This window comes from Lissotriton vulgaris, chromosome 11 (genome assembly GCF_964263255.1).
Source record: "Lissotriton vulgaris chromosome 11, aLisVul1.2, whole genome shotgun sequence".
NCBI lineage: Eukaryota > Metazoa > Chordata > Amphibia > Caudata > Salamandridae > Lissotriton > Lissotriton vulgaris.
This window is the reverse complement of record NC_141699.1, coordinates 1,075,030,532-1,075,054,318: the sequence shown is the minus strand read 5'-3', so window position 1 is coordinate 1,075,054,318 and position 23,787 is coordinate 1,075,030,532. Positions and strand designations below refer to the sequence as shown.

The 23,787-nt window shown below is 40.6% G+C and overlaps 1 protein-coding gene across 1 annotated transcript in view; it reads left to right on the top strand.

Annotated features, from left to right (window-relative positions):
• LOC147684139 (cytochrome P450 2J4-like) overlaps positions 1–23,787 on the top strand; it is a 119,002-nt gene that overhangs the window by 48,874 nt on the left and 46,341 nt on the right. The window contains exons 3-5 of the mRNA XM_086944529.1: positions 434–583; positions 12,072–12,232; positions 22,073–22,249. Coding sequence (XP_086800655.1) covers positions 434–583; positions 12,072–12,232; positions 22,073–22,249 — 488 coding nt within the window. The remainder of the gene's footprint in view (positions 1–433; positions 584–12,071; positions 12,233–22,072; positions 22,250–23,787) is intronic.

Sequence of the window (23,787 nt, the reverse complement as noted above, 5' to 3'; positions counted from 1 at the left end):
GGAAGGACATTTTTAGAGACTTCCAACATCATTTCAGCCTTGGGATGGTGGATACCATCTCACTGATATAAACACTGAGGTAAGGAAGGGAGATTGAAAGTAATGAACATTACTGGTAAGTAATTCAAACACTCACACATCTCATATGGGAGACAGCTGTGTGTTGCCTTACACAGCAGATTAATTTGCAATTGGATTTATCACACATCATCTTTACTACCGTCTCTCTTTTGATTTCATAATGATTGACTATTATGCCACTAGAAGTGTGTGGCAGCATATCTTCTAAAATATCTTAACTTGTGCTTTCATTGGCACAAGGTTTACATCACACTACAATGCATTAAAGTGTTATAATAATGTTTGTAGGTGAAAGCGAATCATATGAAAAAATGCACTTTAAAGAAACATTCACCTGATTTATTCCTCTCAGGTGTTGTTTTTACATCTGGCCAGACGTGGAAGCAACAAAGACGCTTTAGCCTGGTGACTTTGCGGAACCTGGGTCTCGGGAAGAAAAGTCTTGAAGGACAGATACATGAAGATGCGCAAACTCTGGTGGAGACTTTTGCTTCAAGTAAAGGTAAGTAGTTTGTTAAAGCGCTGAGTTGTCCATTTTTACAGATTTTTTTTCACAAAATATTTTATTGAGTTTTGTGCCATAAGAAAACCCAAGAGGTCATACATATATCAATAAAGTGTAATAAGATGCACCTTGGCATTATATATTAAAAGCAGGTACAATAAAACTTTAAACCTGCTGCGATGTAATATGTATATGTGTCTCCGATAACATTCTAAGAAGCGTCCCAGATATCCTGGTATCACAGTACTTAGGAAAATGCCTTCCTCACATATATGATCATACTTCTTTGTCTATATTTTGGGATGTTGACTCTGGAGGCTTCAGGGTGATCCCCCTAAAGTTTACCTATCTTTTGCCAGATCTCCTTGTGTTTCTGGGAGCAACATTGTGTGTCGAAGACTGCCATTTCCACTCCCACACAAAAATCCATCCAATGCTCTACTTTTGCGGCAAAAGATGTGCCAGAATTTCTGACGCATCCATGAATCCTTGCACTAAGAAGCACTATATTGTAAATACAGTGCATCTATGGTGTCTTTAGGGCAATTGTGGCAGGCGCAAAAAATCTGACACATGGATGCTGATGCGTCAGTTCTTGTAAATATGCCCCTAAGACTCAGATCACACAGCAAAAAACACAGCGTGAGGGAGTCGCTGAAATGGTGTTTGGATGCAAACGAGGAGAAACGCTCAGTCAAGCCTGTTTTTGCCATGCAGCACGGCTTCCCTGCCAACAGCGATCTCAAAGAGGAGACCCACCTAGGTAAGGTCTAATGATGAAATTCAAAGTTAAAAAGATAAGTCTACACATGACCAAACCTACAAGTATAAATGTACTCTTACACTTTGGGGCCAATTGTGATCTCATCCAGAAAGCTTTCCGACAGAATCGGTCCAGGAATGCTTTCTGGACTACTCGGATCAGGAAAGTCCGACAGAGTAATTTGGATGATTCTGGATAGGATTCGGTCAGACTCCTACTGACTTCAATGGGAGCCCATGTTCCAAACAAGAACACAGGCTCCCATAGGAAAAAATGGTGGTTGGGGAAAACTCAAACACAACTTCCAGCGGTGCGGGCGAAAATAGGGCGCACAGGTGTATAATCCTGGTAACTGTATTTCCAATCGTTTAGGACGCACTCCACTCTCAGTGGTCCCACCGCCACTGGACCAATTTTAAACACCATATAACCTTGATCTGAAAGGAGCGCTTTAATTCATAAAAATTTCCAAGTTAATTACTCTTTATGTAACTCAATTCACAAAAAGTCCATAGGCAGTTTTATATGTATCCAATTAATGCACTTTATTTCACAATGTCCTCTTCATAACTCCAGATCACACCATAATAATCAATGTCAGCCGACGCGTTTCATCCATTAGGGACATCATCAGGGCTGAAAACATTATTATTCGCAGTTAGCTTCTAACCAGCTACCCCTCTTGGCAGCATCCATCTGTCCTTTCAATTGTATGTGTGATCTTTCAGTTCCTCTGTTCAATTAAAAATGAAGTCCATCAGGTCGGTGCGATCCTTCCTGTGAATTGAGTTGCATAAAGAGTAATTAACTTCCGAATTTTGATGAATTAAAGTGCTCCTTTCGGGTCAAGGTTATATTGTGGTTGGAGAAAACCTTGCACCATGTGGTAGGCACCCCATGGTGCCTGCCACACTGTGCATGGTTGGGAAGAGGTAACCTGCTACAGGCCCCCAAGACAGATTCCGACAGCCATTTTGTTCCTTGCAAACCGAATCAGAACGACTGTCCGAATCGGTCATCGTAATCGCTCGCTCAGAAACGGAGTCCATTGAGCTGTACGATTCAGCTCTGAAAGGCTAGAGCTATACGAATGCCTTTTGGAACCAATTCGGACGGCCCTTCCGGTTTCTGGGCATTGTAATCGGTCGTTCAGCAATGAGTACGATTTGGTCAGAAGCAAGGGTCCCGAATTGGATTCAGCAAACCTGAATCTGATTCGGAGCTGTTCCGAATGGCATCATAATCGACCCCTTCGTAGTAAATTTGCTGCTTTTCGATAATTATCATCACCAAAGTGTAGGCAAAACGTATCCCCACGCTATGAAAACAGGGTATGGAGCCAAATTTGACGTTACTACTAGTAATTTTTCAAGTGGACATCTCTGCCCCCAAACATCATAGTAAAGCACAGGAAAAGTTCAAAATCTTCATTTAATTAAAAAAAATGTTTTCAAATTCAATAATAATATAAATAACTTTTTATATCATTAAATTATCTCAAAATTAGATCAAAATAAAAAAGCTCAAGCACTCTTAACTTAATTGTTGAACGCAGAGCCTAAGATACTCGCTAAGCTCCCCACCAACAGATTAATTAAGGTAATCGGTGGGCTGACACACCCGGATCAATCAGGCTTCATTCTGCACAGAAACACAGCCTTAAACCTGCGCAGGCTACACTGTGTGATAGCTAGGGCACATACCCTTAGGGAGCCGGCCATAATAGCGTCGCTCGCCGCAACAATGACTTTTGATACTGTGGAATGCCATATCTATGGGCTGTCCTGGCTAAATTTGGTTTCGGTCCTGAGTTTATTCGATGGGTGCGACTGCTCTATACTGAGCCGCTCGCTCAGGTGGTGGTAAACAACCGGGTCTCTGCGCCATTTTGTCTTGGGCGGGGCACTCGACAGGGCTGTCCCCTCTCTCCATTTTTGTTTTCGCTTACCCTCGAGCCTTTGGCTGCCTGGATCCGCTGGGAGCCCTCTATTCGTGGTATTCGAATATGCGGACGATATTCTCCTTTATCTAACCTCAACTCGGAAATCCTTAATTGTAGTGTGTGACGTGTTGGCCTCTTTTGGCAGGAATTGGGGACTGTCGATAAATTGGGGGAAATCGCTTCTGTATGTACTTTCCGGGGAAGCTCCGGTCCCCCCGCAAAATTGCCCAATTCAAATCACCACAGAGGGATTTAAGTACCTTGGGATTTTCATCTCATTGGATTCTACAATCAGCTACTCCAGGAACCTCCTCCCTCCTTTGTCCAGACTGGGGCTGACACACTCAGCTGGAAGAAGCTCCCTCTATCATTATTGGGGCAAGCAACTCTTTTTTAAATGATGTTGTTGCCCCGCTTCCTTTATGCCCTTCAAAACACGTTGGATGTGGTTCCAGCTAGTTACTTTCGGGAGGTGGAAGGACTGGAGCGTAGTCTATTGTGGGAGGGAAGGCCCCGCATTGCATTGGCCAAATTGACGCTACCCTGGAATGATGGAGGAATTTCCCTCCCCGATATCAAACGTTATTATTGGGCCTCTCAGCTGGCGGCCTTCAACCACGGGACCTTTGGGCCTGTGTCAGACCCTGGTTATGCAATGGACAGGTGGCTTCTCCCTGGTGGTAACTATAATAGGGCACTATACGACAGATCTTCGACTGTGAATCTCACTGGGCCTACTAAACACACAGGTGGTATTTGGCATGACGCCACAAACTCGATGGGATGGCAGGAACGCCTAACACTGGCTACCCCGCTATTTGCGTCGGGAAAATTAGGCAAGCTTTGGCATACAAAAGGGTTCGATAAGTGGGACTTGATTGGGATCTCGACCACTGGTGACCTTTGGGGGAAAGGGAGGATTAAAATGTTTGAAGAATTACAGACAGAATTTGAGCTGGGGGGATCTGAGTATTTTAGGTATGCGCAAGTTACACATACGCTGAAGGTGGCTCTGCCTATGGAGGCGGACCTGCCTGAGGCCTCCCCCTTAGAGGATTGGATTTTGGACGGTCACATGCCAGAGATGACTATCTCCCTGATTTATAAAAAAAATATTAACCATAGATCTGATCTTCTTATGGAGGTGAGGGATAAATGGATGCGAGATGGTCTTGAAATAGATGATGAAGATTGGCAGTCAGCCGTCTCTTCACCGAAAAAGGTCACGATCCCAGCAAGTCTAAGGCTTATTCAGTTAAAAATATTGCATAGGGTGTATGTCACTGGACCCCGATTGGTTCGGATGGGGCTATCTGAAACGGATTTGTGTAGAAGAGGATTTGGTCTTGTCGCAACGTTCATCCATGTCCTTTGGGAATGTCGATATATTGTTGAATACGGGAAAAAGATACACAACACGATGAGTGAGGTCTTGGGGATCTCTTTGCAGCCGGAGGCTAGGAGAAACATACTCAATATTTGGGAACCGACAGATCTAAATTCGGCCCAGACCCAGTGGGCGATATTGGGTGCAATGATTGCAAAACGTAATATCGCTCAAAGGTCGGGATCCGGCGAGCCGCCTACTCTTAAGGGTTGGAAAGAGGATATGAACTGCTGCTTGTCCAGTGAAAAAACTGTTTATGTGGCAAGAGGCCGACCCCGTAAATGGTCTTCAGTGTGGGGTCAGTGGAATCGATACAGAGGAGATATTTGTGTACCACCTGCCAACTCTAACTTTGATGTTCCGAGCTCACCCTGAGCACAGTGTATTTATCCTAAACCCTTGTCCCCCCCCCTTCCCCCCATCCACAGTCTCCTGTTTTAAATGCTGTAATATTGGACGATGCCTCCTCTGTATAATGCCTTTAACCTCATGATGCCTTGTTTTAAATAAAAAGAAATACCAAAATAAAGTAAGCCTCGTAGAAGTGACGCAGTGAAATCTATGCAATTTCACTGCGCCACTTCTAGGATGCAAATGCATCAAAACCTTATGCCTGCCTCATGGCATTCATAAGGGTGACACAGTGCTATGTCCATAGCCCTCCCCCCTGCATTGCTGGAGTTGCATTATGTTTCTGACACAGCTCCAGCAATGCATCATTTTTGCGCCGACAGATACATCAGTAAAACTTACGAATTTGTCATTCCTTTTGACATGATGTGTCATACAGTAAATATGACACATATATCATGTCGCAAGGAGGATACAATGGAAATTGAAGCATCGCTGTTTCCAAGCAGCGATGCTTCACTTTCCATAAATAAGGCCCCATGTTTCTAACCGCCTACCCGGCGGTCTCATCATAATATGGCGGCTGGAACCACCGTTTGCTTTTCGGGTTGTCTCCATCCCTCTGCGATGGTGGCCGATGCTCGACCGACTGCCATCATAATGAGGATTCAAGTTAGGTATACAATTCATTTAAACAAATTCAATTATTCTTTATAATTGAAGTTACCTTCATTTTTGAAATATAAACATATTATTAAATTTTAAAATAAAATATTTATTTGTATTGCTATATATAAAAACATTCAATTGCATTTTTATATATTTTTGAAAGTCAAAATAAATACATTGATTTTACATTCAATTCAAAGGGGGCATTTTATAAGGTCCTGTTTCATTATTCTCTAAGCGAGGGTACCAGTGGTTGGCCATTTATTGTGCTGGACGTAGAGCTTGAAAAGATTTGCAACTGTTGGCACTTTTTGGCTGTAGTACCTATAGAAGAACAATTTGTGAATAGTAGGAGGCTTACTCTTTTGTGTGTGGGCATATCTATCTCAATAAACCCCTCCTTAACCCATCATTACCCCTCCCTAATCCCTTCCCACTTTGTGGTAAGTATTTTCCATTTCCAGCTACTCCTCCCTGTCCTCTCACATTTACGACAATGGCATAGGTATACATAGGTGGAGATTTCCTTAATCATGAAAAGATAATCGCACACAAAGATAAAAAAGAATAAGGTGTACAATTCTACAAGAAGATTTGTCAATAGCATTTTGAAGGATCAGAGAAGTAAGACTGTAGTAGTGGTAATGGAAGGTGCAGTTTGTAAATAGACCGCATTGCGTACATTTATTTGTTGCAAAAATGTGAAAATATCTTTGTTGCAACTTCATTCCTACTCGGATTAAAAAAAATATTATGTTGAAATACCAAGATAAGAAAAACAATAATATGGTTAAAAGAACTTGAAAAATCCAGAAAATATTATGAAATTGTTAGCCCTATTTTATTCAGGCTAGTCTGAGTTTTAGAAGTGAATTTGTGTTGAACCCACTGGCAAAAATCATACCAATTCTGGATTGCTGGCAACAGCACTGTAGGATATAAGGAATGGTGAAGGTTTTCCTGCAAGTCTTAAGTTCATTTACATTTTTGGTACAGTAGGAATTATTATGCATATCATTCATCTTCAGATACATATTATGACTTTATTTAGCTGATGTGAACTATTCACAACTATCAATAATATCTGAACAGTGTTAGAATCTCAATTTTTCATAATTTTCCGCTGCATAGTGAAAGGATCTTTGGACATCTTTTTTTAAAGCAACAGCTTCTGGGGCTGGGCAGGGGCGGCTCCTCCGTTATGAAATTATCGTTTTATTTTTAATCTGATCTTCTGGCTACCAGCGAGCCAAATCTTTGGGCTAGGCTGGCCAGCCTTTAAAAGCAGCTGAAGCAGGGAGGAGTGGTGGGCACAGTAAGACCGCATGGCGGTTCGACATGGCGGTTTGAATTGGCATCTTAGGATGCCCAAATGGACAGGAGCACTTAGCATTTCTCTAACCCGAGCTGTGTTGCACAGCCGAGTGGCAGTGGTGGCGGCCAATTACGGGGAGTGGTTAGCCAGTCAAATGGCAGGTGGGTGCCAGTGCACAACATTACATCAACAAAATTAGCAACATGCATTACATTATTGTAACTTTCAAATTTTTATGTTATGCATGTCGGTGATTGTGTGCACATACAGTATGCTACATTACATACATTTAAAATGTTTTAAAAAACAAAAAAAAGAAAACTCATCTTGCAGCATGTGTGCTCCCGTCCGGTGTCCTTCACTCCTCCAGGGCGGGCCCCAAGCAACTCTCCTAACCAATCCTGGCGCTGCTCTCAACCTACATGAGAGCAGCACCAGGACTGAATGGAGAAGACTCTCTCAGCACTCCAAAGAGCACTGGAGGCCTCTGCTCGGTCTCAACTCAGGTGTCCAAGACAGCAGGGTTTTAGATGTTTAAAGTGCACATGGCTGGCTGCCGTTGCAAGGCGACTGGCTAAAGCAACAAACACACCTTAAACACAAGTGCCCTGCCCATAACTACTTTCTGCTGCTGCCAGTTCTCAACTGCCTGCCCCATCCTGATGCTCGGCTTGGAATAGGGTTATTGGAAAATTAAACTGTATTGCCTTTTTATTTTTTATCTCTGGGGCATGGGGGGCTTTTCAGTAGGAGAGGTGACTCTCCTCCTTAATGAAGAAGCTGCCCCTGCCGGGTGGAGGACACACAGGTTCCCAGGCCTTGTATGAATGGCAAACCAGGCTGCTCAGACCAAAAATAGTGCTTCTCTTATGCTGGGTAATAGTATAGCATGAGAGCAGTGTCGGGATTGGCATCTAGGAGCCTACGCAGTGTGCAGCAGCCTATGGGAACTGAGCATTGGAAGAGGAGCAAGATTGCGACTGGAATGCTTGCTTTTTATTACTAGGTCAAATGCTTTAGCCTTAGAAAGTTTGTGGCATTTCTGATTTATGCCTCAGTACCTTTCTTTGCACTTTATACGCATTATCGTATTGATTTTTTCAACTTAATCTATTTGGTTATTATGATCAAATTCTAAACGTTGTAATACACATTGTACATTAAAATTAAACTTATTATACAAGAGCCATGCTCTATTTTACTTTACTACTATTATAAAGAAACAATGGTCCTGGACCAATTATTTAAGGAAGAGCTAGATTAACAGAATTTTCAATTTATTTGAGTTTACATTAATCAGCTCACAAACGTCTGTAAATCGTGAAAATATATGTGCAGATAAACCACTAATTATAATTACAATATATTTATTTAGTTATTTAAAGGAACAATCATTAGAGGGTCAAGAAGGTAGGAGAATGTTCTAGGGAACGTGTAAGAAAGCGTGCTCGAGTATATATAGGAGTCAAGAGAGCTCAAAGTGTGGAAAAGTAAAGGGCCTATATTTACAAGACTGTACAAAAACGATATCCAATAAACAGTTAGATGCAACCTGGCCACATGCAAATTATTCATTTATTCGAATTTGCAAGGAGAGCTTCCTTGTGGATGTAAACAGGGGTAATGGGGACGGGGAAATTGGTCCAGGTGCTGTAGGGGGTAGCGTCGACGTTTCGATCCGGCTTATCGGTAAACAAGGGGCTTTCTTACCTCAGCTTTGCAGAGCTTCCTTAGGACAAGGGGACAGATGAAGTGACCCTCATCAATCTTGCAATGCTCAATTGCAGTCCAAAACCTGGTTATACCAATGCCCGTAAAGTGGCAAGGGCTAACTGAGGACAAATCCCATTATTCAGTAGTTATAAATGGTGGTGGTGCCCAGACCATCCATGGAACATAATATCCAGGCCTGTATGTGTGGAAAGAGTTTGCTGAATGAATCGGGCAATCCAGAGAACAGCGTAATTTATACAACTGGATACGATCTGATCGATGTCCTTACTCCATCATGAGGGCAGCCATTCAGCAAACTCTTGCCACACGTACAGGCCTGAATATTACGTTTGTCACCCCGAGGGCCACAGGTAGGCCCAGACGTGGGTCCCATGCTCTCCATGCAATTGGAGTCAAGCCATCCTTGCTGATGAGGGCGGAAAGCCCGAAACCGTTCCTAGGATGCTTGTTTCCAGTCCAGGGAGGACCTGGCCTGACCGTTCAGGCTGGACTGCTCCCATTGGGTGCAGGGTCAAGACTGATTTGCATATGGCTGGGTCCAAAATGGAATGGCATGGTGAACAAGAAAACAATGGATATAGGACCAAATCTCTGTACTGGTTTGAATGTATGACATTGTTCTGCATTCTGTGCATCAATTGTTCTTTTTGTATTTGTCACCCCGAGTGGGACGGGTATGCTACCATGGTGGTCTGTTTTACCAACCGCTATCCTAATGACCCCCTTCATCTCCAAAGGAGCACACAGACATGTTGTATATTTTGAATGCTACAGCCATTTGGGGTCTCTGTCTCAATCATTTCAACATGTTAAGGTTTTTACCTTAAATTTATTGTCTGGGAAGAATAGCAAAAATAAAGTGCCGCAAAAATGCTGCAAAATTTCGAAATATGTGCCACAAAATGTCCCTTATTTGTGCTGCACAATTTGCTAATCTATGCTGGAATATCCTGACAGGCATCCAGTGCAAATGCCATAACATATAATACTATTAGTTTGTGCTAGTAAATGAGATTACCATCCTTGAACACCCACCAGTATGATAGAATGTTCGCATGAGCAAATCCGATTATTTTTAGGCTGTGTTTGTGGGCATTACAATCGGAAGAGCTTGGTGAATGCCCTTGCATGTTTATGGGTATTTGCCACTTTTTTGTGAAGGTATTTTCAGGGTGGGAATCAGTGGGAACACCCACAATATTGGTGAGGCAGCAAGGAAGTGATTTAGAAAACAATGGAATATCGAGGGGGAAACCAAAATTATAAAGATAGCAGATGTAAATGCCCTTTAGAATGACAGATGCTTATTATTTTTAATATGTTGTATGTTATTAGCTACACATGTGATCATAGGCGTCGATTTAGAACAATGTCAGGGGTAGTGGCAGTGACATCACATATTCCTTGATCTTAATGGCATCACATGAAATGAACTATATGCTCATTGACCTTCTTTCAGGAAGGAGTGCATTTTAAAATGTAAGTTCCACATAAGTTTGCTAAAATGCCAAATGCGCTGGCAGAGCACTTAGTAAATAATTACATCTTTTTGTGGTATGCCAGGCCAATGAAACTTGACATTCCCCAGGAGTTGACTTCTATTGTTCCAGGGCCATGATCCTTTTGTCATGGATGTTCACACATGTCATGGCTGTGGCTTATATAAAAGTGACATAAAATGTTCTAAAGCCAGAATTTTGCAATGTATGTTGTCCATACACCAGAGGTGACCCTTATGTCAAAAAATACATCAGCATGTCATGGTCAGCAAATTGTAATGGTTGCCACCCTCACATATGCTCGTTTGTCCACCTTTATTATAAGAATTATCTACTAACTACTAACACAAGCATTGTGCCCCAGTGCCCACAAGCTTAGACATTCCACAAGTATGTCAGTATTTTTACATGGGTGCTTTTTGTACATTTTGTCGTACGAACAATTAGACGATGGCTCGTAGTTCGAGTCATTTACACATGTTTTTGCACTTTACATATTTTAATGAACTGCCGTATCTACCCCCCTGATTGTACATTTAATTTTTTTTGGGCTAGATTGCTTTTTTGCACATATTATTGTATTGTAATCTGACATCTTGCAACTCAATGTAACGCGGATCTCATTCCCCGACTTATATCTGGATGTTTTAAAATTTTAATTTTAAATGTTTCTTTTAATAGTATGCTTTTATGGTGACAATACTTACACCAAATAAAGCTGATTTGTTTGTTTGTTTGAGTGCCCCATATGCTTTTAATTACCTCTAGTATGCCAGTGGCAGGTTTTCACAATTGTCACCTTTACATCAAGAATATCCTCCAGCGTGCTAGAGGCATTATTTTGTCACAGGTGTCACTAATGCTAAGAATTGCCTCAAGTATGCCAGTGGCAGTATCTTATCCTGGGTGTCTCTAGAAGACAATAATAACATACAGAATGCCAGGGCAACCTACAACTCACAAGCATTATATCACATTTTCACTCACACTCCCATCACTTACTCACACTCAGTCTCTAACTCATTGTTAGTCACATCTGTTCATTCTCACTCACAATTTCTCATCCACACTCTCTTACACCCCTTTAAACTCATTATTATTTTTCCCCAGCTATTGACATTTAATCTCACTCACTCATACTGACTGGCACTCAATCTCACACAATTTCACTCATTCCTTGTCAATGAATCTCTCTCACAATCAATTACACTCATATGCTTCTATATACAGACACATATGCTCACACATGCACACACTCTCTTTCACATAAACACTCTCTCACCTGGAAGAACATATAATATACACAGATTTAAACATTTTTTACTAACCAAGGCTGCCACCAAAGGTCCTGTACTAGCTAAGTGTGCTCAGCATTTTATGATACTAGTAGCAAACATTAACATATTTTTCACTCTTGGTGCAATTAAAATCAAGCAAAAACTAAGCAATGCAGAGCTTCCCCAGTGTTATTGCCTCTGTGTTTGCCAACTTTGAGGCCAGGGTTCGCAAAATTAGTTCCAAGCATCACAAGAATAAGCCTGGTGTCACAGCTGCTACTCCAGGCGACCTCTAAATGACATCCATGTATGCAAGTACTCCATGAAAATACTGTCGGTCAAAGATTCCAAGCAGAAATTATGGAATTATTTGATCAATTATATATTTACTGACAATGTAGGCATTAGACCACATGAGTGAAATTCTGACCTATAGTTTAGATGTTTTGTTAATCTGGTCCTACTTCATATCTAAGCCTCTATCCCTAATACACATTTAATCACTAGTCTCATTCTGTAAACCTTGACTTTTCATCCTGTGTTCTCAGGGATAGCCGTGGATCCTGCACCTATCCTCTTCCATTCAGCTGCCAATGTGATCTCTTCTGTTGTTTTTGGGCATCGCTTCTCTAGCGACGACAAATCCTTCCACCAGTTCATTGAAGGAACTAATTACACAGCAAGATTTCTAGGTTCTGTGTGGGCCATGGTGAGTACTTTTTACCTGTGATAAATGTTTTACACCTCAATGTAGTTGTTGTACTAATATCATCTGCTGCAAACCTTTTTTTTTGTTCAAGAAGTTTTTATTAAGTTTTCAAATACATATGAAAAAAGAGAAAATGGAAACAATAAAATGGTGAAGGGGTAAAAACCATAATAAAACATACATTGCATAATTAGGATAAACAATCAGGTAAATAGCATATAATAAAATAGGAATATTATAACAAAAGAGAAGGGGAAAGGAAAGTAGGAAAAAGAAAGAAAGAAGGAGGAAAAGAGAAATAGAGAGAGGACAGGGGAGAAAGAACTAAAATGGTGGTACACATTAGTGTAGAAAAGGGGAGAAAAAGAATTAATGTATAGGAGAGTGTGAAGAAAGATATGTAGTGAAAGGAAGCCAAAGAAGATCTGTTTTAATTTTATGAGAAAGAGAAGAAGAGGAAACTGTAGCAATTCTATGTTCATCACCAATAAAATTCCACCAAGTTAATAAAGACATTTTTGAATTGTCTTTCCAGGAGGATAATCTGGGAGCAGATGATGCAACATCAACATTAGGAGATAAAGATCCAAGAAAAATATTTTCAAATGTTAAAGTAGCATTAAAGTTAAACACAAGCATGCAAATATTCCAAACAGAGCTCCTAAAAAGGAGAAAACATTAGAACATTCATAAAGTAGATGCATTAACGTGCCTGTTTCAGTGGAGCATGACCAACATAATGGAGAGGAGGTTGGTGAAAATTTACAAATATTATTAGGAGGAATAATCGCTCTTTGATAAATAAAATACAAAGATTGAGTTATACGAGCAGCAGCAGAAACTTTGAAAAGTTTGGACCATATAGTGTCCCATGTAAAGACAGATAAAGAAATGGACAAATCAGTTTCCCATGCAATTTCAATGTGAGACTTAGGTCTTTCAATACCAGTTGATAACAATAACTTATAAACAAGAGCGGCTTGAGGTCTGTGAGTTGAAAATATGGAGTATAAAGGTGTAGAAGGGGATAGACGGTGTGTGAGGTGGAAGAGAAAAAGTAGTTAGATGAGATTGTATGGCATTAACAATGATATCATATTCATTAAGAGAAGAATCAGGTAATTGATATTTTGTTTGTAAAGTATGAAAGGGAACAATAGAATTATTGTGTAATTATTGATGAACAAAAATAATACCCTTTTCTTTCCAGTATTTGTAGTAAAATGATTTAACTTCATATTTGAGAAATGTATTGTACCATACAGTAGAAGATAAAAAAGATTTGAAAGGAGTAAAGTCCCTAGAGAAAGTATTATAAAGTAAAGATCGGGAGTATTTTAAAATAGGATTAGTAGACAAAAAGGCACAATTTGACATAAAAACTACCTGCTGAAAAGAGAAATCTTTTAATGAGGAGCGTTCAAAAAGAACCCCTCTGGGACCAGGACACTCCACAAAATCATAGACTAATGTAAAAGATTGTTTAATCAAAAAAGTGATAAGCCATAAAATTAGGAAAACGCACACCACCTTCGTCTTTAGGACAAATGAGTTTATGTAGAGCAATTCGTGGGTGTTTATTGTTCCATAGAAATTTTGTACATGTAGAGTTAATTTTAGAAAAATATGAATTGGGAATTCTGACAGGTAGCATAGACAGTGTGTATAAAACATGAGGGACAATCATCATTTTAATGGTATCTAACCTACCCCACCATGAGATAAATAAGGGTGACGAGATGAGGAGGAGTGACTGGATATATAAAAGTGTAATATAGGAAATAAAAGAGGGGCCAAAACCAAACCATTGAAGAGTTTGAAACATAAATTGCCAGTTAATACGATCAAATGCCTTTTCAGCATCCAAAGACAGGGCTGCAAGGGGAGATTTATATTTTTTGCCATAAGAAATGATATTAGAAAACACTCGAACATTATCAGATGCCAGTCTGCCCTTCACAAATCCAACTTGATTAGCTTTAATCAAGAGAGGAATAATGGTTTCAAGTTGGGATGCGAGAATTTTGGAAAACATTTTACAATCATAATTAATTAGTGATATAGGGCGATAGTTTTTGCAATAGGAGTGATCCTTGTCAGGTTTGGGTATGATAACAATTAAAGCATCCATAAAAGAGCCAGATGCTTTTGCGTCAGCAATAAAAGAGTTAAAAAGTTGGAGGAGTTTGGGAACAAAAATGGTACTAAAAGTGTTATAAAATTCTATAGATAAGCCATCAGGACTTGGGGCATTTGATTTTTTTAGGGTTTTGACAGCATTAGTTACCTCCTGAGGAGTAATGTCTTTTTCTAACGCATTAAATTCATCAGGTAAAGATGGAAGAGAAGGTAGGCCTGAGAAGAAGGTTGTTAGATTTTGAGTAGTGGGGGATGTATCATCAGAATAAAGAGATTTATAGTAGTCATGGAAAAGCTCAGCAATGTCTTCATCTGATGATACTAGTTTTGTAGTGGATTCATTAAGAATAGGTCCTATAGTCTTACGTTCAGAATTCATTTTTTAATATTTAGCCAACATTTTCTCCGCTTTATTTTGCCCTCCATGATATTTAGATTTAATTTTAAGCAAAATATTACCTGGTTCAGTTGTTACTAATTTGTTAAGTTATTTTTTTGCTCTAATTAAATCATGAAGGGCATCAGATGATCGGGAAGTAAAATACATATGTTCTAAGCTTTTAAGTTTACATAGTTGTTCTTCATATTTCTTCCTTGTGGATTTCTTCTTTTTTGATACATAAGAAATGGTAAAGGCACGAAAAGCAGCCTTAAAAGCATCCCAATTGTTGGGAACAGAAGTAGTCAATGGGTTATTAAAGCTAAAAAAATTCATTAATAAAAGTGGTAGCTTCTTTAATAAAAACTGTGTCTGTTAATAAAAAAGTATTAAGTTTCCATCGGTTAAATTGAGAGGAGACATGTGAAAGATCCAAAACAGCGTAAACAGGGGCATGATCCGATATAAAGATGGAGCCAATTTCAGATTTTTGTATAGAGGGGAGCAAAGACTTACTGGTCAAAATATAATCAATCCTGGAACGGGTGTGATCAGCCAGGATAGCTTGACTCTAGTGGCATGGAGAGCATGGGAGCCACGTCTGAGCAAACCGGTCCCACTTGGGGGTGACAAATGTGAAAAGAACAATTGATGGTCAGAATGCAGAACAATGTCATCCATTCACCCCTGTACAGAGATCTGGGGATAAATCCATCATTTTCATGCTCACCATGCCCTTCCAGTTTGGACGCAGCCATATGCAATTCAGTCTTGACCCTGCGCCCAATGGGAACAGTCCAGCTCGATCTGTCATGCCAGGTCCTCTCTGAACTGGAAACAAGCATCCTAGGACCAGTTTCGGGCTTTCAGCTCTCATCAGCCATGATAGCTTGATTCCAGTGGCATGGAGAGCATGGGACCCACTTCTGGGCAAACCGGTCCCACTCGGGGTGCCAAATGCAAAAACAACAATTGATGGTCAGAATGCAGAACAATTTCATACATTCACCCCAGTACAGAGATCTGGGCCTCAATCCATTGTTTTATTGCTCACCATGGCTTCAAGTTTAGACCCAGCCATATGCAAATCAGTCTTGACCCCTTTGCCCAATGGGAACAGTCCAGCCCGAACTGTCAGGCCAGGTCCTCCCAGGACTGGAAACAAGCATCCTAGGGCTGGTTTCGGGCTTTCAGCCCTCATCAGCTAGGATAGCTTGACTCCAGTGGCATGGAGAGCACGGAACCCAAGTCTGGGCATACCCGTCCCACTCGGGGTGACAAATGCAAAAAGAACCATTGATGGACAGAATGTAGATCAATGTCATACTTTCACCCCAGTACAGAGATCTGTGCCTAAATCCATTGTTTTCTTTCTCACCATGCCATTCCAGTTTGGACCCAGCCATATGCAAATCAGTCTTGACCCTGCACCCAATGGGAACAATCCAGCCCAAACTGTAATGCCAGGTCCTCCCTCGACTGGAAACAAGCATCCTAGGACCATTTTCTGTCTTTCAGCCCTCATCAGCCAGGATAGCTTGACTCTAGTGGCATGGAGAGCATGGGACCCACGTCTGAGCAAACCGATCCCACTCAGAGGTGACAAATGCAAAAAGAACAATTGATGGTCAGAATGCAGAACAATGTCATACATTCACCCCAATAAAGAGATCTAGGCCTAAATCCATCGTTTTCTTGCTCACCATGCCGTTCCAGTTTGGACCTAGCCATATGCAATTCAGTCTTGACCCTGCACCTAATGGGAACAGTCCAGCTTGAACTGTCATGCCAGGTCCTCTCTGGACTGGAAACAAGCATCCTAGGACCGGTTTTGGGCTTTCAGCCCTCATCAGCCAGGATAGCTTGACTACAGTGGCATTGAGAGCATGGGACCCACTTCTGGGCAATGCGGTCCCACTCGGGTGTGACAAATGCAAAAAGAAAAATTGATGGTCAGAAGCAGAACGATGTCATACATTCACCCCAGTACAGAGATCTGGGCCTAAATCCATTGTTTTCTTGCTCACCATGCCATTCAAGTTTGGAACCAGCCATACGCAAATCAGTCTTGAAACCCTTTTCCCAATGGGAACAGTCCAGCCCGAACTGTCATGCCAGGTCCTCTCTGGACTGGAAACAAGCATCCTAGGACTGGTTTAGGGCTTTCAGCCCTCATTAGCCAGGATAGCTTGACTACAGTGGCCTGGAGGGTAAACAGACAAAATATCGACTACACAATATCGAATGGACATAATATCGAGTACAAAATATAGGCTGGACAAAATATCGAATGGACAGAATATAGACATCAAAAATATCGTTTTGAAGGTAAGTAATGTAATATCGAATTTTAAAATATAGATAGTCAAAATATCGAAGTACATAATATAGGTTAATAAAAATATTGAACATTTAATAATATCAAATTTTTTATAGTGTATTTCATGTGTTAAAAGTGTTTATTTATGTTATAATGTAATTTAATTAATGAATTTAATGTTATTTAAATTTTGCGTAATTTAATTCTGTAGCGGGTTGTGGGTTTATAGGGGAATAGGGTGGGAAGTAATTTAATTATAATTAATTAAATATGTTAATTTATTTATTGGTATTTGTTTATAATAAATTGTTAATTAATCTTTATTTTGTAATTAATTACATTTTAATTTACAATGAATTTTATTTAATTGATTATTTGATAATTATGCTAATTTAACAAATTTAATTTCTGTAGCGGGTTGTGGGTTTATAGGGGAATAGGGTGGGAAGTAATTTAATTATAATTAATTAAATATGTTAATTCATGTAGTGTTATTTATTTATAATTAATTGTTAAATAATTGTCATTTGGTAATTAATTAGATTGTAATTGCCAATTAATTTTATTTAATTGATTAATTGATAATTATGTTTTTGTTGTTTATTAGATTTTAATTGTTACGTAACTTTTTAATTCCTAATTAATTAATTATTAATTTGTAATTAATTAGTATTAAAAGATAAGTAATTGTAATGATTAATTTAAATTAGTATTTGAAATTAATTAATTATTATATTATAATAAATTGGTAATTACTTTTAATTAATTTGTTGTATCCATATGCAAATCAGTCTTGACCCTGTGCCCAATGGGAACAGTCCAGCCCGAACTGTCTTGCCAGATCCTCCCTGGACTGGAAACAAGCATCCTAGGACCGGTTTCTGTCTTTCAGCCTCATCAGCCAGGATAGCTTGACTCCAGTGGCATGGAGAGCACAGGAACCATGTCTGGGCATACTCGTCCCACTCGGGGTGACAAATGAAAAAAGAACAATTGATGGACAGAATGCAGAATAATGTCATACATTCACCCCAGTTCAGAGATCTGGGCCTAAATCCATTGTTTTCTTGCTCACCATGCCGTTCCAGTTTGGACCCAGCCATATGCAAATCAGTCTCGACCTTGCGCCCAAGGTCCTCCTTGGACTGGAAACAAGTATCCTAGGACCGGTTTTGGGCTTTCAGCCCTCATCAGCCAGGATGAAAACCTTTTTTTAGAGCTGAAATGTACATCTGTAAGAGATGTGGGGGAAGCAGGGCATACTTCATTTGATAGAATTCACCAATCAGGTCATCAGATCCCAGAGTTATTCCTGGTGCTATTTTCTAGATTAATTCCTTTATTTACTGCACACTAATTGTGAGGTTTATTGCCTGTGTCTGCTCAGGGGTAATAGTGTTAATTGATACCTTACCCAAGTAGGCAGCAATCTCAGCTGGAAAGGCTGTGTCTGATTTTCTGTGTAACATGATGTATAGTCTGCAAACACTTTATTAATTCGATTAGGGTATAGATGGCGCCACCGGATGATTTTTCAACTCAGCTATGGTTAACCAGGCCAGGATGCCACCTGACCAATCGCATTTCATGTGGGTGTGTATGGTTGCATATTTCTCCCTTTCCTTACTGAGTCTATGCCAATTACCTCAATGCAACAGCGTGCCCACTCCAAATTCTTTATGGTTTCCTCTAGTATATTTAGCTTCATCACTTAGATTTTGCAATCTCCAACTAATTTTTTATACAACCATCCCTAATGGCCACTTTAATGGCCTCCCATTCCAGTAATGAGTCTGAAGTGTACTCTCGTTTTCCTGAAAATATCATCCGCTGGCTTCTATAATTGTTTTTATGAAGGCTCCTTCTTCTAAAGTGGTGCTTTGTAACCTCCAATATAGAATTTTTGTGCATTATACAACCCAGGAATTGCATAGGATCAGTAGATTGTGGTCAGGAATTGTTCTGTTCTCGTATTCTATGTAGGTTGTATCATGTTGCATCCTGGTAGTTCACAGAATCTGGTCTTAGCTAACGTATGTTAGGTTAGGTACTGGACTCTACATTAATGCCCATTGTGCCATTCAGCCTTGCATATGCTATATTGATTCACCTGCTTGTATGTGGGGAATGGGAAGTGTGAACGGTCCAAAACAGTATCTAAGAAGCAGTTCTAATCTTCGCCTAGCAGCACTGAAACTTGTGGCTATTTAGATAGCAGAAAGGATATCGCAGCTAAGAACTTAGCAGGTTATAATTTTGGAGCAACTATGCCACCTGACATCACTTCCCTGCTGTCTGAGTGCCCTGTAATCAGAATGAATCTACTCTTCTTATCAATGTATGTTTCTAAACTAACAAAATAGATTCCATGTCTTGGGGCTCCTATAGTGTATGAAGACAAACCTGTTGTAAAAAGATGTCTTTGCCATTTACAATGTTATTCAGGTATTTCTTGGTGGGATGAATGTGTCTATTGAACCTATATTAGCACCTCTGTGCTGTTTAAAGGACTGGAACCCAAGCTTTAGATACATGCCCAGTTTGCTGACCCTTATTTGCATATACCCTTTGTGATCATCTGATGCTTAAGTATACATCCTGCCTTGAAAGGCTTTTCCAGTCCAGCAGGAAACCAGCCATCCAGTACCCACAGGCAGACCCCAGCTGCATGATTGCAAAGCAGCTCTGAAAAATCCAAAACAAAAAACCCTAAACTCCAATACCCCATTAAAACTGTCCACTTAATGTTTCTCGTGTCATTTAGAAGGGTGATTTGGTGCAGACAATTCTGTCAGATTCTTTTTTATTTAGTGCCTTAGTCACTCAGTATGCAAGGAGGGGGTCTGGGTCAGCAGTTGTCTCCTTTTTATAATTATTCAGCACAGACCCAGGACACCTTTGGGCTCTCAAAGAAGAGAACCTTGTCTTGCAATATAATTGTGAGTCTGGCCTTAAAGAGCCACATATATTGCAGGCTGGCATCTATCAGTCACTTGTTAAGTGCTGTGAATTATGCCATTTCTTGTTGGACAACTGGTATGTGGTCTGGAGTCATCTGAAGCCCTGCATTTGCCACTTTGATCGTGCTGTTTTGTGGAACTTTTGCTGGATAATATCCTTTTCACTGTGACAGATTGCCAGCCATCTGGTTGCAGTGGTCAAAAGTTTAGGCCGACTGCAATGGAGCACGGGACGGATACAGGACCAAGGTCAGTCTGCTAAAAAATACCTCGTGGTCCTGGGAGTCTAGGTGCAAAGTGCTTGCGTCAAGCTGCAAAAACTGGTACAGAGGCACTGTAGATGAGGAGCAACCGTGAAGTTGATGGCCATTAACAAAGCTTGGATGCTAGGTAAGAGTCATCATTGAGGAAGCAGCTGTGGCTGCAAAGAACAGCCCAGCAATGTGCCAGTGTTGAGGACAAGGTGGGCTGCGCACGGCGGGTGTTAGCGTTGAGCAGCTTCAAAGGAACAGCTGGTGCTTGCGAGGTACTGAAGACGAGCTGCATCGAGCTGGGCTGGTGTTGGTTTCAAGCTGCACTGTGCTGCATCAAGATACATGGAGTTGCGGCGACATCGATGAAGCCTGCTATGTCTCTGTGGCTTGACAGGGAGCAAGCCGAATGACCCCTGGTGATTTCAAGTAGTACTGGGTCCACAGAGGGTATCAGGATTCAGCTGGAGAGCTTACAGCAGCATATGTTCTTGGTGCAGCAACATCAGGCCTTGGCTAGCAAAGAAGCCCTCGGTCAGCTGATTAGAGCTGGGGGAGTAGAGCAGACTTCACACCTGGGTAGTCCTTCTTCCTGCCAAATTCCACAGGTCCTGAAGTAATTTGAAGAGTTGGGTCTGATGGTCTATTATTTATACCTAGTGCAAATTTGAAGTGGGAGAAGCTTCTTCAGTCCTCTCCCTTTAAGTGTGTCTAGAATTTCGTGCCTCCCTGCCCTTGCTCCAGCTTGTAAGGGAACACAAAGTGCAAGTGTCAATTCCTTTGTGAGTTCACTGAGGCAGAGTCTTTGTGATGTCCAAGTGTGGTAGGTGACATCTCCGTCCGCCTATCAAGTCAGAAATGGCCCATCATGCCAATACCTATTCCCCCTTTGATTCACTGTCTGGGAGTAATACACAAAGACCAACTGGCAGCTACACCTAGTCATGTGACCCAGTTTATAGGCCGCAGGAACCAAATGGTTAGAACAAGAAAATGCCAACTTTCTAAAAGTGGCATTTTCAGTATTGTGACTTAAAATCCAACTGGACTAACAAAGAGAGGTTTAAACAAAAAAAACTAACCTGGACTCTCTTGCCTGCTCCCAATTGTAAGTTATCACTTATTACATTTGATGAGGTAACCCAATGTTATCCTATGAAAGAGAAAGGCCTTGCATTAGTGAAAATTGAATTTAAGAGTGTTTCAATACCAGGACATGCAAAAGTTAAAAGTACATGTTCAACTTATTAAATAAACAGCGCTCTGCCCTAAGTGCTGTGTAGAGCCAATCCTATGGGTGACTTAAATGTATTAAAAAGGAAGGATTAGTCCTTGCAGAAGCTTTGTTTTGACAGGTTATAATGGCAGTTTACAACTTCACACATAAGCAAGTGGGAGGCACAATACATGCCGCAGGCCCACAAGTAGCATTTAATTCAAGTCCCTGAGTACATGCCGTATCACTTTTCTAGGAACCTACAAATAAATTAAATGCACAATTGGGTGTAAGCCAATTTTAGCACGTTTAAAGGAGAGAGCGCAAGTATTTTAGCACTGGTTAGCAGTGGTAAAGTGTGCAGAGTCCCAAGGCAAACAAAAATGAATTTAGCAAAAACAGAGGAGTAAGGCAAAAGGGTTGGGGAAAGACATCCGTAAGGCTGACAGGTCTAACAGTTCTCAAACTCTCGTGCAGAATAATGTTCAAGTTTGTACACCCATACAACTGTGTCTGACTTGACATCTTAATTGAGAGATAGAACTGAGCATGTATTTTACTATTTTTTTTTCCAGCTCTTTGACGCTTTCCCATGGCTTATGGAGCACCTTCCAGGACCTCATCAAACCGTGTTTAGGCTTAACGATTTTCAAAGCCGATTTGTGGAGGAAGAGATTGAAAGTCACAGGAAGAATGGACTTCCTGAGGAGCCTCGAGACTTCATTGATTTCTACCTGACTCAGTTACTTAAAGTAAGTATTGGCGCCTTCACTGGAGTGGGATCCTCTTCTGGTCCATACAGGAGGTTTTATCATGGAGATGGAAGAGTAACCTTGAACATTCCATATGTGGCCCAACATACAAATAATACAAGGTGCACTACTATACAATGCATTTGCTTCCTAGATGCTTTTGGGTCGGCACAATTTATGTTACATAACTTTGGACTAAAGCTTGCTGATAGTATTGCATCTCTGAAGCCTACTGAGACTCAGCCTCTCTCAGTAATGTTTTTGGGACCCATCTTCAGTTTTGTTTGCAAAGTCATGGCTGGTGTTTTGATTTAACTCCACTACAGGAGATCCTGTTTGTCAACATGGAAGTCACCCATCTTGTTCTTTATGGTCACTTATGCTTAAGTGTAGTTCTAAGAGCTCCTGAGCATTTTCATTAAGATTTCTGCTTTACTGGTCTTTCACTTTTATCTTTTAAATGCAGATACGTTCCTGGTAATTCTAATTTGTGGCTGTCACCCCATGCATTTTTTTTGTCCATGGACCCCAGTGGCTGAGGTCCAAACGTGTACTTAACACTATCTTTGGATATATGATCTAAACCAATGCTGGGTCATAGGGGTTTATGCTCAAAAGACAGGCCTCTATGCTTTTGGTTGGCTTTACCATTGACAAATTTCTGTCTTCTCTCGGTCCTTGGGAATGAAGGAACACTTCTCATATCAAGATACTTCAATAGTTACAATCAGGCCAAGGAACTTGGTTCCCACTGCACAACTTGTCTAAGTGTGAGTTGCTCTCAGTTATTTTCACAGGAATATAACTATAGTCACATTCTCAATTTGCTTGTGGCCATCAGCATGTGATGGACTGATGCTGAATGCATAAAGTCACCAGGTACCCAGGACACACTTTCCCATAGGACGGTTGCCATAGGACATTTTGATTTTGTTGGGCATCTAGTTACTAGATTGCATCTTTTCAATTTTGTAGAGGACTTCCTCTGTTGATATTCACTTCACAATGTCCATGAGACAATAATGGATGGTTATCTGTGATGTTGAGGAAATTAGCATTGACTTTTTTAATGGACCGACCTCTTTGTTTTTCCGTGGTTATTTATGTGGTGTGTCTGTTTGTGCAGCTGCCATCTGGTTAATCATGTCTTCCAGAATGCAGTCTGCCTCCAGGTACCATTTCACATTGCTCGTTTTAAGCATTCTTTGGTGTAATATGTGTTGCAGTTGCTTCAATTTCCAATTCTCCAAACAGCAAACATAGTGCACAAACAGTATTTGCTTTTTTTGCAGCAGTGCAACTGTATGTAATTTGGATTTATATCTTTTTCACTTACACTGCAAATTGTATTTACTTTAGTACATTTTTAAACCATAGAGGGCATTATTTATATCTTGGTGGTATGGATACTCGATCTCAAAGGCAACAGAGTATCCATACCACCAAGACTGAGGTCCGCTCACCCCATTTCAATGTGGAGGTGCCTGTGGTTTAAATATGGCAGAGACTAATCTGCCTTATCCTTGATTAAACCCCTC